At 59.6% G+C, this 14,788-nt stretch overlaps 1 protein-coding gene across 1 annotated transcript; it reads left to right on the top strand.

The window, feature by feature from the left end:
* Positions 1–8,304, top strand: Rnpepl1 (arginyl aminopeptidase (aminopeptidase B)-like 1; the record flags this gene model as incomplete). The annotated part of the gene is given in 11 exon segments (XM_005411240.2): positions 1–278; positions 3,289–3,429; positions 3,781–3,932; positions 4,294–4,410; positions 4,658–4,893; positions 5,003–5,116; positions 5,424–5,536; positions 5,722–5,830; positions 6,590–6,820; positions 6,899–7,041; positions 7,257–8,304. Coding segments are annotated over 11 exon segments (1,928 nt in total), but the record flags the coding sequence as incomplete, so codon positions are not given.
* Positions 8,305–14,788: the final 6,484 nt, after the last annotated feature.

The raw sequence follows: 14,788 nt of genomic DNA, 5'->3' as shown, positions 1-14,788 counted from the left end.
CGGCCCTGCGCCTGCACTCGGCCGCCTTCCGCCGCGCCCCCGCCTCCGAGACGGCCTGCGCCTTCGCCTTTCCCACCCCTGGGCCGGGGCCCCAGCCGCCCCCGCTGCCCGCCTTTCCCGAGACACCCGGCGCCGAGCCCGCCTGCTGCCCGCTGGCCTTCAGGTTGGACCCCTTCACCGACTATGGCTCCTCGCTCACGGTCACGCTGCCGGCCGAGCTGCAGGCGCATCAGCCCTTCCAGGTCATCCTGCGCTACACCTCGACCGATGCCCCCGCCGTGAGTCTCGCCCGGGTGGGCGCGGGGGCTGCGGGCGGTATGGGGGGCTGGCCGCGCTACCAGGGCAGGGACTGTCACCTGCAGCCCTCTCCCGGGGCACCTGCAGAGGACATGGGGGCAGCCTGGACCTGGAGCCCTGCCCAGGCGCCCTTGTGCTTCCCAGCTGTCACCTGTGTGCCCTTAGGAACTCTGGGTGGAGCCCTGGGTACAGGTCCTGTGGACAGCAGGGTACGGGATAGCGTGCCACACAAGGAGCCCTCCCGCTGAGACGTTCGGCCCCTAGGTGGGTGCAAGAGCACTTTCTGGTGGGCACCTGCCAAGTCATACATCTGCTGGAGCTGGCTGTTGACAGGTGGGCCAAGGCTGTCTGTCGGCTACATCCGGGCCTCCTTGTGCCCTAGGCTTCAGAGGGCTGTGGGCATGCGGGTTTGTTCTCCGGAGAGGAATCATAAACAGGGAGTTCCGGTGGGAGGCAGGAGAGGGACCATATAACCAGGAGCTTGGCTTTGGGCTCCTCCCACTGGACTGGCAGGTGCCGGGGTCGTGAACCTTACAGTTCCAGCACGGAGACACTAGGCTCTGTAGGGCTCTGGGTGCAGCACCCACCATCTCAGAGGCCCTGCCAGAGAGCCAGGTGGCCCAGAGCAGAGACTGCAGCTCCCAGCCGTGGTGTGGCCTGCAAGACAGAGGTGGGCCTTTTGTTGCTCAAGCATGGCAGTCCATGCTGGGTCCTCAGGCCACATGGATAGCACACATATGACAGCCAGCACATGTATGGAGCACACACACAGCTCTGGACCCCTGCGAGGGGCACAGCCTGAGTTACCCAAATTGACAGGCCAGGAGCCACAAGGGCCAAGGTGATATCTGGACAGAAAGGGTCCAGGCCAGGTTCATATCGTTCCCAGGAGCCCTGGGCAGGGCTCGCCACCTCACTTCTTCCCAGAGCCCCCATGGATGTGCCGGCTGCTGGGAACCTGCCTGGGTGCCACCTAGCATGACAAGTGAGATCTGAGGGGGCCCTCCCTGACCTCCACTGTGAACTTGGACCATGTATATCTGTTCTACCCATAGCAGCAGTGTGGTGGGACCAAGGCCAGAATCAAACTGCTGCAGACAGGGCCAGGAGCAAGAGTGGCTGTGCTCCTGGGCTTTGCACGGCTGGCTCGGTGGCCCTGGCACAAAGGGCAGCTGTAGGCTGTGACGGTTGGCTTTGGGCTCAGAGGACCCACCTTCTGGCATCCTGGCCCCAGTCCCCATGGAGTGGCTGTGGGATCGGGAGACGGGGACAAGGGGCCTGAGCTGTGAGCTGTCCACTTGCAGAAAGGGCCCTCTAACTTCAGATGCCCCCGCTGCACATGAGCACTGAGGAGTTCGGGTCACATCCCTGGACCAGGAGAGGGAGTGGGAGGTGCTGGTCTCATGGTGGCTTGCCACAAGCAGTTTAGGGTGCTGCAGACTCCAGGGCCCACACACGTTTACCCTAGTCCTGCACCCCACTAGCAAGCACAGCTTTCCTCCTGCTCTGCATGTCCATGTACCTGCTCCTTCCCCGCTGGCTCTCAGGGATACCACACACACATACACACACACACACCCATGCCCTGCCAAGGGCTGGTGACTCCCTCTGGGGCAGGCTCAGCCCTTCATGATAAGGGGGGCTGTGGTCCTCACTGGTCCAGCACAGCAGCCTGCCTCTGAGGCTGAGGGGTGGATGTGGGCCAGTAGGAGACCTTGAGGGGCACTGGGAAGGAGGGAGCCAGGCTTTGGTGGCTGGGGGCTATCCTCCCTGCATGGCCAAAGAGCACCTGCTGCAGATCCACTCCTCCATGCAGGGTCCTGGGTCCCAGGCCCACGGAGCCTAGTGTGCTGGGGTCGCCAGGGGGCTGTATTTGGGAAGAAGCTCCCCAGGCAGTCCTGTGGCCTGCAGAAAAGAGAGGCACATTTGTGGGCCCGTTGTGGTCAGGGGACAGGGACTGGGCAGCCAACAGGAAGTTTGGAAGAGCTCCATGAACACTGGCGGGCGTCTCAAGAGGTGTGCAGGCGAGGCCTGGGTCTGGGATCCCCCTGGGTGGAGGATCTATGGGGAGGTGGCCCCTGGGCCTGGGGCCCCCACATGGCAGCTTACTGACCCTGGCTCTGCTGCCTCCTGGTGGTAGTCAGCCTTTATTGAGACTTACCCACTTTGGGAGGGGGCTGGGAGTGCTGAGGGCAACTTCCCTCTGTGTCCTATGTGCACCTGGTCACCAGAATGGTCAGGAACAGATTGGTTTGCTTCAACAATCATGTCATCCTGGCAGAGAGCAGGGTGGGCAGGGACATGGCTTCTGGTCCTCGGTGAGGGTGGGGCCTAGCCTGACATCTGGGGCACAAAGAGGCTCAGCCGTCATGGCTTGGGTCAGGGGCTGGCTGGGCACGTGAGTGGGCAGGCAGCTGCTGCCAGGGGCACCGCAGGCCACCAGGCCCCGTGGCAGCCTCTGGCTGCAGCACCTCCCATGCTGCTCCTGTCTGCTCCTCCCAGCTGGAGGTTGGCCGGGGCTTGGGCTGACTCACTTGAAGCTCTGGTTCCCACATTTCCCTGCTCCTGGCTCCCTTTCTGGCTGAGATTGGCTGCAGCCTGTGCAACTGTGCATCCGGTGTGTTCTGCCTGTGCCTCAGTTTCTCTTTAGAGCCTCAGATAGCGCCATGATGGGCATTTTCCTTTTCTCCCCAGCCTGGCTGGAAGATGCCTTGGGCTGGCCCTGGTGCTAGCCCAGGCCATAGTCTGGGTCAGCAGTCCTTGCCGTGCACCCGCAGGATGCCAGGCAGGCAGGGAGGACAGGGGCAGCTGAGGGGCGTGATGAGCCCCACAGGACAGGCAGGCCAGCATCCCTCCCAGATCCCGCCGGCCTTTCTCTTACTGCTGCCCCAGGCTCCAGGCTGAGAGCCCTGAGGTAACCACGTGCTGGCTCCTCCCTGAGCCCTGAGCCCTGAGCCAGGTGACCATGTGCTGGCCCCTCCCTGCCCGCAGATCTGGTGGCTGGACCCAGAGCTGACCTACGGCAATGCCAAGCCCTTCGTCTTCACCCAGGGCCACTCAGTGTGCAACCGCTCCTTCTTTCCCTGCTTCGACACGCCCGCCGTCAAGTGCACCTACTCTGCTGTGGTTAAGGTCAGCGGCCACACCTGCCTCTCCCTGCCACCCCGAGGACAGCTACTCTGCCAGGAGGGCCCCCCACTGCCTGCCAGGCCTGCCAGGGCTAGGGTCCAGGACCATGATGAGGCCTGTGGGGAGCAGGGGAGACCTGACAGTGGGTCTCCTGGTCCTCCAGAGCCTGGGAGTCTGGGGCTTCATCTGGGGCTCTTTGACTGGGTGAAAGATTCTCATCTGATGGGGCCTGGAACTCCCTGATCTGAGTTTTGGAGGTCCTGCTAGGGGTGTGGGGCTGGGGCATGGGAGCATGGGGTGCCGTGCCCCTGGAGGTGGCGCCTACCTTCTAGGCCTCAGCCCTGCCCCTTGCAGGCCCCCTCAGGGGTGCAGGTGCTGATGAGCGCCACCCAGAGCACGTACGTGGAGGAAGAGGGTGTCTACCGCTTCCACATGGAGCACCCCGTGCCCGCCTACCTCGTGGCCCTTGTGGCCGGAGACCTCAAGCCAGCAGACATCGGGCCCAGGTAAGGCCTCCTGCATCTGCTGGGGCTGCCTGGCGGCCCTGCCTTGGGGCCCCGCGTAGCTGTCCTGCCCAGGATGCCTCCTGCAGGGACCAGCCCTGCCCGCCTGTGGCCACTGCCAGGGTCCCTGCCCGGCCCAGTGCCACCACTGTTGGCTGCCCTTCACTTCTGAGCCCTTGCAGCCCAGAGGCCAAGTGGACAGAGTCCATCCAGAGCACAACTCTCCCTGCTGTGGGAAGGGCCAGCATGGCCCCATTGGGGTGATGGGCAGGGGCAGGCAGCCAGGCTGGATGAGGTGGGAGAAGGCCTGGTGGGGGGAGAACGGCCGGCCTGTCATCCACAGCCCTCCCTCTCCCTGTGGCAGGAGCCGCGTGTGGGCCGAGCCGTGCCTCCTGCCCACAGCCACCAACAAGCTGTCAGGCGCCGTGGAGGAGTGGCTGAGCGCGGCTGAGCGGCTGTATGGGCCGTACATGTGGGGCAGGTACCATTGTCTGCAGGCAGCCCTGGCCGGCTGCCCAAGGGGCCAGAGGGCGTGTCCCTCCCTCCGAGGAGGAGGGGGCCACAGGGAGCCTGTCTGACCCCCCCCCATGTTCCCTGTGCCCCATCTCGTGGGGAGGAAGTGATACTCATTGGAGGGTGAGGCTGCGGCCCCGGGGAGGGAGCGGGTGCGGGTGGAGTGTCAGCCTGCCAGACTCCCGCCCTCGCCCCACCCGCGCCCACGGGCACAGGTACGACATCGTCTTCCTGCCGCCCTCCTTCCCCATCGTGGCCATGGAGAACCCCTGCCTCACTTTCATCATCTCCTCCATCCTGGAGAGTGACGAGTTCCTGGTCATCGACGTCATCCACGAGGTGGCCCACAGCTGGTTCGGCAATGCCGTCACCAATGCCACGTGGGAGGAGATGTGGCTGAGTGAGGGCCTGGCCACCTACGCGCAGCGCCGCATCACCACGGAGACCTACGGTACAGCTGGGCGGGGCCGTCCAGGACCACAAGGGGCACAGAGCGTGGTCCAGCCATCCGGGGGACACTGGGCTCCCGGCCCAGCTCCCCTCACCCAACCCCCACGCAGGTGCTGCTTTCACCTGTCTGGAGACGGCCTTCCGCCTGGACGCCCTGCACAGGCAGATGAGGCTTCTTGGGGAGGACAGCCCTGTCAGCAAGCTGCAGGTCAAGCTGGAGCCAGGTACCCTGTGCCCTAGGCCACCCTGGGCATCACCTTCAGGGCCACCTGGCCTGTTGGCTGCTCTGGCGGGGACTCTGCCCCCACCTTGGCCCAATCCTGTCAAGGCCAGTGTGGGTATCCCCAGCCAGGTGTCACAGACTTGCTGCTGCTGCCTTGCGGCCCCCCTCTGAGCACCGCCAGCTGGCTCGCAGGTCACTGCTCATGCAGCTGTGTGGGGACAGAGGCCCTTCACCCTGCCTGCTCCCCGGTTGGGCCACCCTGCAGGACGTAGGGCTCTGGGGGAGGCAAACAGGGTGTTTCCCAACAGGAGTGAACCCCAGCCACCTGATGAACCTCTTCACCTACGAGAAGGGCTACTGCTTCGTGTACTACCTGTCGCAGCTCTGCGGAGACCCCCAGCGCTTTGATGAATTTCTCCGAGTGAGCACACGGCCCCGTGGTCTCCTGCCCTTCTCTCCGGGGGTGGGGGGCCCAGGAGCCCAGCTCAGACCCAGCCTGCTGGGGTGCCCCTCCTCCCTCTCCCACCTCGTCTGGGCCCTGCAGCAGGGCCTGCGGGGTGAGGGTGCCAGCATCCGGCCGGCTGAGGCCCTGCCCCTGTCTCACAGGCCTATGTGGAGAAGTACAAGTTCACCAGCGTGGTGGCCCAGGACCTCCTGGACTCCTTCCTGAGCTTCTTCCCGGAGCTGAAGGAGCAGAGTGTGGACTGCCGGGCAGGTGAGGCCAGCCCCGCCTGGTGCACAATGAGGGCCTCTGCTGCCTAGATTCCTGCTGTCCCTGGAGGAGGGTCCTCTCCTGCACCTGCTCTTCAGCCAAACCTGGCCGGACCCTGTGGGCCCTAGCCTGGCAGAGGACAGCGCCCAGCCCAGTGGGGGCCTTTGCTTGCTGAGCAGGTCAAGTATCTCAGGCAGCAGAGGAGGACGGTGGGGACAGTGTGCAAAGGGCCTGGGGCCAGATCACCAGGTAGACAGCTTTGCCCCGGAGCTGGCTACAGCCTGCTGGCCCTGCTCATGTGACACTCCTGAGGGCCTCTCTGGGTGCCGAGGGCTTGGGGGTCGGGCCCCACGCCTGGGAGAAACCACCTCACTGGAATGTAAACAGTGAGGTGGGGCTGGGAGGTCTGGGCATGGCACCTCGGGTTTAGAAGGTACGTAGGCATCTCAGGAGGTGGCAGAATCTGTACCTATATCTGTCAGGTGTTCCCACTGAGAGCAGGAATATCTTTGTGTGTGTCACTCCCCCCACGCACACACAAGGTTGGGGTCAGGGTCCTCACAGCCAGGAAAGAATGAGGGGTAGGGACCCCTAGGTCACCAGCCCACCCCCCTGGCTCCCCTGTGTCCTTCCCAAGAGCCCCTCCAGTGGCTCCAAGTGGCAGACGCTGGCTGGATCTGACCCCAGAGCGCTGAAACTCAGGCCCCTGTGGCCCCGGGCCCTGGAACCAGAGCTGCCAGCCAGGACCACCTCTCCCTGCAGGGCTGGAGTTTGAGCGCTGGCTCAATGCCACGGGCCCCCCGCTGGCCGAGCCGGACCTGTCTCAGGGGTCGAGCCTGACCCGGCCCGTGGAGGCCCTGTTCCAGCTGTGGACTGCAGAGCCCCTGGACCAGGCGGCTGCCTTAGCCAGTGCCATCGACATCTCCAAGTGGAGGACCTTCCAGACTGCGCTCTTCCTAGACCGGCTTCTGGACGGGTCTCCGCTGCCCCAGGGTGGGTCACACAGCCCACAGGGTGGCCCTGAGGGGAACATGGTGCTGGCCCAGCCCTGACCTGCCTGCTGCCCCACAGAGGTGGTGATGAGCCTGTCCAAGTGCTACTCGTCCCTGCTGGACTCCATGAACGCCGAGATCCGCATTCGCTGGCTGCAGATTGTTGTCCGCAACTACTACTACCCCGACCTCCACAGGGTCCGGCGCTTCCTAGAGAGCCAGGTACGGCCTCCTGCCTGGGACCTGGCTTGGGCATAGTCCTGTGCCCCTCCCACCCAGATTTCCCGGAGATGGGCCCTCTGGAGGTGGCTCAGAGGGGTTGCTAGGAGCAGGCTAATGGCGGGCCCTGCAGCCGTGTGCATCCGGGCTGGGCAGCTGCATGAGGGCAGGCACGGAAGGCCGGGGAGGCTGTGCGTAACCAGGCCCCCAACCCGCAGATGTCACGCATGTACACCATCCCGCTGTATGAGGACCTCTGCACCGGCGCCCTCAAGTCCTTTGCACTGGAGGTCTTCTACCAGACGCAGGGCCGGCTGCACCCCAACCTGCGCAGAACTATCCAGCAGATCCTGTCCCAGGGTCTGGGTCCCAGCGCAGAGCCCAGCACAGACCCCAGTGCAGAGCCGGTCAGTGCGGGCGCAGACAGGGACTCGGACTCGCCAGCACTGCTGCTCGGGGATGAGGCCCCCAGTAGCGCCATCTCTCTCAGGGACGTCAATGTGTCTGCCTAGCCCTGATGGTGGGCCGACATTCGACCTCCCAGACACCACGATTGTGCCTTCTGTGGCCCGGGCCGCCATGACTGTGCCTCGGCTCTGGCCACGAGCTCCGCCCGGGCCCGTGAGCCCCTGCTGTGGGCCCTCCTGGGCCAGGGCTCGGGGAGACAGACCCTGTGTCCAGCAGAGGCCCTCGCAGCTGGGCCACCCCACCCCAGCTCTGTTGCACTGCAGGCCCCGGGCTGGCCAGCACCTGCCACACCTCCCGTCTCAACACTGTCAGCTGTGCCTAGCCCTGGATGCCAGCACCTGCCGGCCGCTGCCCTGGAGACCACAGCCACAGCAGCCCGTCCCTCGGCAGCCGTCACACTGTGCCTTACGTCTGCCGGAGGCCCAGGCCGCACTGTTCCCGAAGCGCACCTCCCCAAGAGCCCTGCCTCTGGGCTTGGCAGTCTGTTGGGCCCTGGCAGAGGGACAAGGACACAGATGCTCCCTCAGCATGGGCCAGGGACAGAAGGAAAGGATGGGCATCCCTGGAGAGGGCCTTCCACATGTTAGAAGTCTGATGTCCAAGCCCTCGGGGCAGCCGAGGCCAGATGGTCTGTCCTGGAGGCTGCCAGGCGGCAGTGCAGCCACCCAGGGAAGGTGGTGCTGGTGCTATCAGGGCCCCGCCCACTGGAGGAGGTACCAGGCTGGGGGCTCCAGCCTGGGACCCCTGCACGGGGCACCAAGGGGACTGTCCCATTAAACCTCCACTCTGCAGACCTGACCTCCGCCTGTCCATCCCCATGCCTGCCCTCTACACCTGCCCGTCTGCCCAGTCCTGGTCGCAGCCAGTCACCCTTGATGTGCAGGCCCTACCCCAGGGGAGGGGAGGCCAGGAGGCCATCAGCAGGTCTCCCTGCTCTCCTCAAACTCTTGGCCACCCCTGGGCCTGAGCATGGCCTCCTGGGCACCTTCAAAGAGGCCACTTGTCAGCTGGGCTCTTTGGCCCATCCCTGTAGTCCACCTTGCCAGGACAACTTAGTGAGACCCTGTCTCAAAGGAAACAGGGCTGGGAATGTAATTTGGGTAGAGTGCCTACGAGCATGCACAAGGCCTGCATCCAGCCCCAGTGGAGAGCACTGCTTGTCACAACCTTGCTGTGGACTTGACCTCTGAGATGTAGGCCAAACCTCAGCCCAGGTGGTAGTCTCACCCTATGCTGCGTACGAGGAGGGGCTGAGTGTGGGCTGTGGAACATTCACCAGGGCAGGCTACGGGGTAGACAGGGTTCGTGACAAGGGGTGGCTCTGTATTCACGGGGTTGGGTGCCCCTCACAGCCCTCCAAGGGCTCAGGCAGGGAGCAGGGCCACCCTCTGGGACTGCACAGCACTCTACAGTCTCCCTCCTGAGCACCATGGCCTGAGGGTGACACATCTTTCCCAATCCACTGGCCAGACCCAGCCACTCCATACACGGTGGCCTGAGTCCCCTGCCGCATCGCCAAATGTCCCTTCACCCACCTTCCTGCTCAGGAAGCACCCCTACCCCAAGGCAGCCCAACGCCTCAGTCGTGGCTGAGAGCTTGAGGCCGGGGTTGGGGGACCTCTGCGTAATGGTTCATGATCTCTGCCTCAGCACTGGGGTGGGAGCAGGGGTGGGAATCGGAAGGTCCCTACCCCCCATACCCAGCAGGGGACAGGGAGGGGATGGCTGCAGTGACACTATGGAAGGGTGGGTTAGTGCCGTCTGGTCTCGATCCCGCCAGGGGCCCCGTCCCGCGCAGCCATCCTTGTGCCACCTTCTCCTTGCCACGGAAGCCCCTCCTGCCCGGGTTGCTCCAGGAGTGGGTAATCACAAGCGGGGATCCTGGCCCGTGGTGGCTCCCAGATCTTGGTTCCAGCACCACGAGCCGGGAGCTCAGATGTGACCCCAGCCGTCACCACCACAGCAGAGGGGTGCTATCAGGGCGCCGTCCCCGATGCCAGCCCGTCACCCTGGCTCTGTGTGTGCTGCTGGGGGTGCCGAGAAACACACACTCAGTGGCGCCCTTGTTCCCGGTCTTCTGGATGCCTTTTCGTCCAGCCTGGAAGCCTGGACATGTCTCAGCCCGTCTTTTCTCGTAGTGTCTTGTGAAGGGCAGCTCGTGACCAGGGCCCTCTGCCAGAGCAGTTTCCCAACCTCTTCCACGTGACTCACGTGCTGCTCCGTACGCCGCCTGCCTCGTGAGTCAGCACACTTGGGTCTTACCACGTCTCGGCACCGCGTAACACCGGGTGTCCGTGGCCCATACCCCAGTTTGCTGACGGCCACAGCCCTCTCCCAGGGCCGGCTTCCGTGTTGGGCTGAGCTATGCCCCGGCCACAGACGATGCCCAGACACCATGTCTGGAACCCACTTTGTTTCTGAGAGTGCTGCAGGTCCACCTTGGCCAGCACAGGTGGCATGGCTGCTCTTCCCGTGGCCACCCTGGGACCTATGCTGGTGCAGGGGACATCTCGAGCATTTTCAGGCACTGTGCGGGGATCACGAGCCCTATGTGGAGGGGCTCACACGGGCAGGACCAGCTCTGGAGGCCTTGTGCCACCTGTCATAGCCATGCCTACACTAGGATGTGGGAGTGGGGCATCTGGCAGACAGCCCCCAAGCCCAGCAGGAGAGCTGAGGCCCAAATGTGGGGAAATGGGTACCTTCTGGACAGAGCCAGGACTGGCAGGCACGGGGGAGGAAAGGGTGGTCAGGGGCCAGGGTGGTGCTCACAAAGGGGCCTGGACCTCAGTGGAAGAGGCCACTTGAGCAAAGCTGGGGGCAGGGCATGTGGAACGCCCCCTCCCCTGGTGGCCTGCAGCTGCCCTAGGCCTTGGGTGCAGGTAGAGTCTGGAGTCATGGCCACGCCCATGAGTCCACACTGTCTAAGCACTTCTCACCTACCCTCCTCTCTTCTGGGGGGCTTCCCTCCTAAAACCAGAGGCTTTGAACAAAACTAGAGGGAGTTTCCATATTAGACTACTGAGAATCACCCATTGAGGTTCGCACCCCGAGTGTGGAGGTCAAGGCACTCGGCAAACCAAGCTCAGCACCCCACAGGGACACTGCTGGAGCTCAAGCAGAAGAGGACTTTAGCACACACAGGTAACATCTCAGACACAAATGGGCATGGAGGAATAGGCCCTTGTGAAACAAGAATGTATAGTCATAAGAAAGAAACCAGCCAGAGACCTTGGAAATGTTTATTTATTTATTTATTTATTTATTTATTTATTTTTGGTTTTTCTCTGGTACCAGGAATCGAACTCACAACCTTGGGCTTGCCAGGCAGGCGCTGTGCCACTGAGCTAAATCCCCAGCCCCTACCTTGGAAATTTTTTAAAGCCAATTATTTAAAAAATGAACACAGTAGAGTGTTTACAATGACGAAAGTATCCATGGGCTGGACTATCAAGACAAAGAATGCGCAGGAAGATGAGCAAAGCTTTTTTAAAAATGAGAAGTTAAACAGTGAAATTTACTTTGACTTGTGGGTAACAGGGAGACTGATAAAGCTACACGAAGTTCCCGGCATCCTTGTCCTCACCCTTTGTCTTCTGTCCACACCAGGGCCTTTCCCCAAGTCCAGAGCACAGAAGCTCCAGCCTCATCTTGTAGGCTGTTTTCTGCTCTGCCTCCCTAGCCAGGCTGAGCCAGGGGAGCTGGCCACGCCCTCAGGAGCCACCTGTACCAGCACCCACAGTGGCGGTCTCCCTACCAAAGACTGCCTTCTTTTTTGTTTTTTTGACACAGGGGTTTCACTAGGCAGCCCAGACTGGCCTCCTCAAAATTGCAGCAATCCTCCTGCCTCAGCCTCCCGAGTGCTGGGATTGCAGATGTGCCACCATGTCCAGCATGAAGACTGTGCTTATACTAAGAGGATCTGATGTCAGCTACGAAGGCTACTCCCCCTGCCCCTACTGACTTTATTTTCAAATAATCACCTGGTCAGACACTGAGAGAACAGAAGCCCAGATGAAAGGACAGCAGGGACATGCCAGCTGTACGCGGAGCACGGTGATGGTGTGGGCAGAGCTGCCGGGCCCAGCAAGGACCTGAGCAGGCTGGGCCATGTGCTCTGGAGATCTTGGCCTCTCACCCAAGCCTAGAAAGTCTGCTTGTCCACATGAGTGAGCAAACAGAGGCCTCCCAAGCTGAGGGGATGCAGCACTCCCGATGCAGGGACACCCCACATCTGAGACACTCCTGCCTGGAGGATGAGGACACTGCGGAAACTGCACCACGTCCATAATGAAGTCCAAAGCCACATGACAGCTCGGACAAGTTAGGCTAAAAATTCCCATGAGGACCACAGGGTATTTTTATAAGGGGAAGAAATCCCATGTTTAATCTAAAGTGAATTTATCCTCCCCCAAAAGAGCCCTCCTCTGCTACTGCAGTCAAGGTGTGGCCCCTCCTCCTCCTTCCTGCCCTGAGGAGGAAGGAGGTCCTGAGCCATCGCCTGTACCCCTGAAGCTCAGCCCCTCGTCCATAAACCAGGGCACGGGGACCTGCTTCCAGGGCGCCTGAGCATCACAACAACTCCGTGTGACATTTCAAGCACGCTTGACCCTTCAGCCTTTGGGGATTGCCTAGGGGGAGCCCCTTTTGCTTTCCCTGGAGAACTGACTGTGGGCTGCAGGAAAGACCGAGATGTCCCCGTCACTGCCTTCCTGGAAGGGTCCCTTCAGCTGGAACCACTGGGCGGGAAAGGGCAGAAAGCCAAGCTTCCAGGACCGCGCCTCCACTACCCCACGGCGGCAGCTCCTCGGAGCAGGCCATGCCTAAAGAACTGACCACACCTGGAAGCCCAGCACCAGACCTGTCCGGGCTGTGCCCCAAGGCCCAGGACTGTGACTGCCACTGACCACCTCAGGAGGGCCAGGAACATCGCTTTCACCAACCACACCCTGAAGCCCTGGACTGGCTGCCAGCTTCACATCCAGTTTACTTAGTCACCACAGCTGTCCTGTGGACACGACCACGGGTGCTGCAGACCAGGAAACAGCCTCGGCGCACTCGCTGGCAGGGCCAGGTGAGCTTTGCTTCAGAGCACTGGGACTCTTTTGGGCCCCAGGCTACCTCGGTGGGGTTCCTCTTATACCTACTGGGCTATCAGGCTTCTCTCCTGCCCGGATGTGCATGGTGGCAGCTCGTCCTGTGGGCCTGGGACCTTCCTAAGGTGAGAGCCTTTATGGTGAAGACAGCTCCCCCGACCCCACATTGCCCCATCCCTTCATAAAGATCCCAGGTGCCCAGGTCCAGTGGCCTGTAATCCTAGCACTCGGGAGGCTAAGGCAAGAGGACTACGAGTTCGAGGCCAATCTGGGCTACGTAGAGAGTTCAAGGCCAGCCTGAACTATAGAGTGAGACCCTGTCTCAGGGAAGAAAGGAAGGGCCCAGACGTAAGGCCTTTCTTTCTGAGGGACAGGGCCAGGCACCACCTGCCACTTTCAGGAAGCAACCAACACTGGCTGGGAGCTGAGTGGATCTTTACTGTTCTGTGGGCCTAAACTGCCATGTGTGTCAGGCCTATAAACGTAACTGTGAACACTCCCAACCTACCGACATAGCAGGGTGTTTTGCTACTGCTTTGTCCCTTAAGCATCTTAAACTGAGGGGCCCAGGGGAAGCCTGTCTTCCAGTCTTGCAGGGCTTGTGGGGTTCTGTGTCCATCGGCACCACACCACCCCCAGCACCCACATCTCCATCCTTTGTGACTACTAAGGCTTATCACCAAGTGCCTACTAGGAAACCAAATCTTTCTCCACCACCATCATCTCAGACTCTGGATCTCTGGGCTTCCTCGCTGAGACCAGCCTCAGAGCTCTTCTGTGCTGAGCTCTCTGGGGCTGCCCTCTCCTTCCACTCACTCTTAAAGCCATCAGGGCCTGGAGGATGTGGCTGGCTGTCCCCTCCCAGAGGGAGTTTACTGCTCCCTGTACGTGCATTATCCTGTCTCACTCCTGGGGCCTGCAGGGCTCTTAAACCACAGGCATAAGTACTCTGGTACTACTCAGCCAAAAGGTACAGAGCCCTCGGTGCACTGATTTGTCATCAAGGCACAGAAACGTGGGTCTATCAGACTCTCATTTATTTTTTAGAATATTTCTATTGATGAATTATTAATTTTAATCTTATGAGTTTTATTATATTAGACAATGAGTACTTAACAGGAAAAAATCACAAAAGTACTGAGTTTTTAATTTTATTGAGTTTATAAAAAATCATCAAAATTTTCAACATCGACTGGTTTCTGGTGTACAAAATCTAAAAAAGAACCTCTGAAATAAATTCATGAACTATGAAATAAATTCATAAATTATGAACTACAATAAAAATACCAATAGCACTCTACAAGAAAAGAATATTTCCTTCAGTTATCACACCTAAGGCAGTCTGCACACATGACAACAGCAAGTTCCATACACACACACTGTTTACACTGATAGCACGTGTTTGCTTTCCTGGCCTTTTTGTAGGACATACTTGGCATCTTGCTGCTCTTGCTGTTTTGTTAGGAGGTTCTTGTTATACCCTACACTGCATAGTTAATAGGAACATAAAATATCAATAAAATAAATTATTAAATTCTTAACATGTATTGTGCATTTAGAATGGACATTAACATTTTCACATCAGCTGTGTACTTCCTTACAAAACCTAAAAGATAACATCATAAATAAATTCCTGTATGAGCTACAATGAAAATACCGATAGAACTCTGCCACAGATAAGCTTTGTTTCAACTGTCACACCCAAGGCAGTCTTCACACATGACAACTGCGTGTTTCATGCACATGTCTCACACTGACAGCACGTGTGCTCAGCTTTCATTCCCTCTGTAGCAGTCTTGCACCTCTCTTCTCTTCCTGTTTTGTCAGAAGCTTCCTACTATATTGTACACCATGCATTTAACAGGGAAGTAAGATGTCAATAAAACACAATATCAAATATGTAGTAAGAGCTTAGAATAGACATCAATATTTTCACATCAGCTGTTTACTTGTTTACAAAACCTAACGATATCAAAAATAAAAAGCTATTAAACTATAATGTAAACACAAACAAAAGTCTACCAGAGAAATAAGCTTTGCTTCAACTGTCACACCCAAAGCAGTCTTCACACAGGACAACTGCATGTTCCATGCACAAGTATTACTTACACTAATAGTACTATGTATGTTTTGTTTTCCTGTATTTTCTTTTCTTTTCTTTTTCTTTTTTTTTTTTTTTTTTTTTT

This window comes from Chinchilla lanigera, unplaced genomic scaffold, assembly GCF_000276665.1.
Source record: "Chinchilla lanigera isolate Chin_1 unplaced genomic scaffold, ChiLan1.0 scaffold00141, whole genome shotgun sequence".
NCBI classification, from domain to species: Eukaryota; Metazoa; Chordata; class Mammalia; order Rodentia; family Chinchillidae; genus Chinchilla; species Chinchilla lanigera.
The sequence above is the reverse complement of the archived record's forward strand: the minus strand, read 5'-3'. Positions and strand labels throughout refer to the sequence as shown.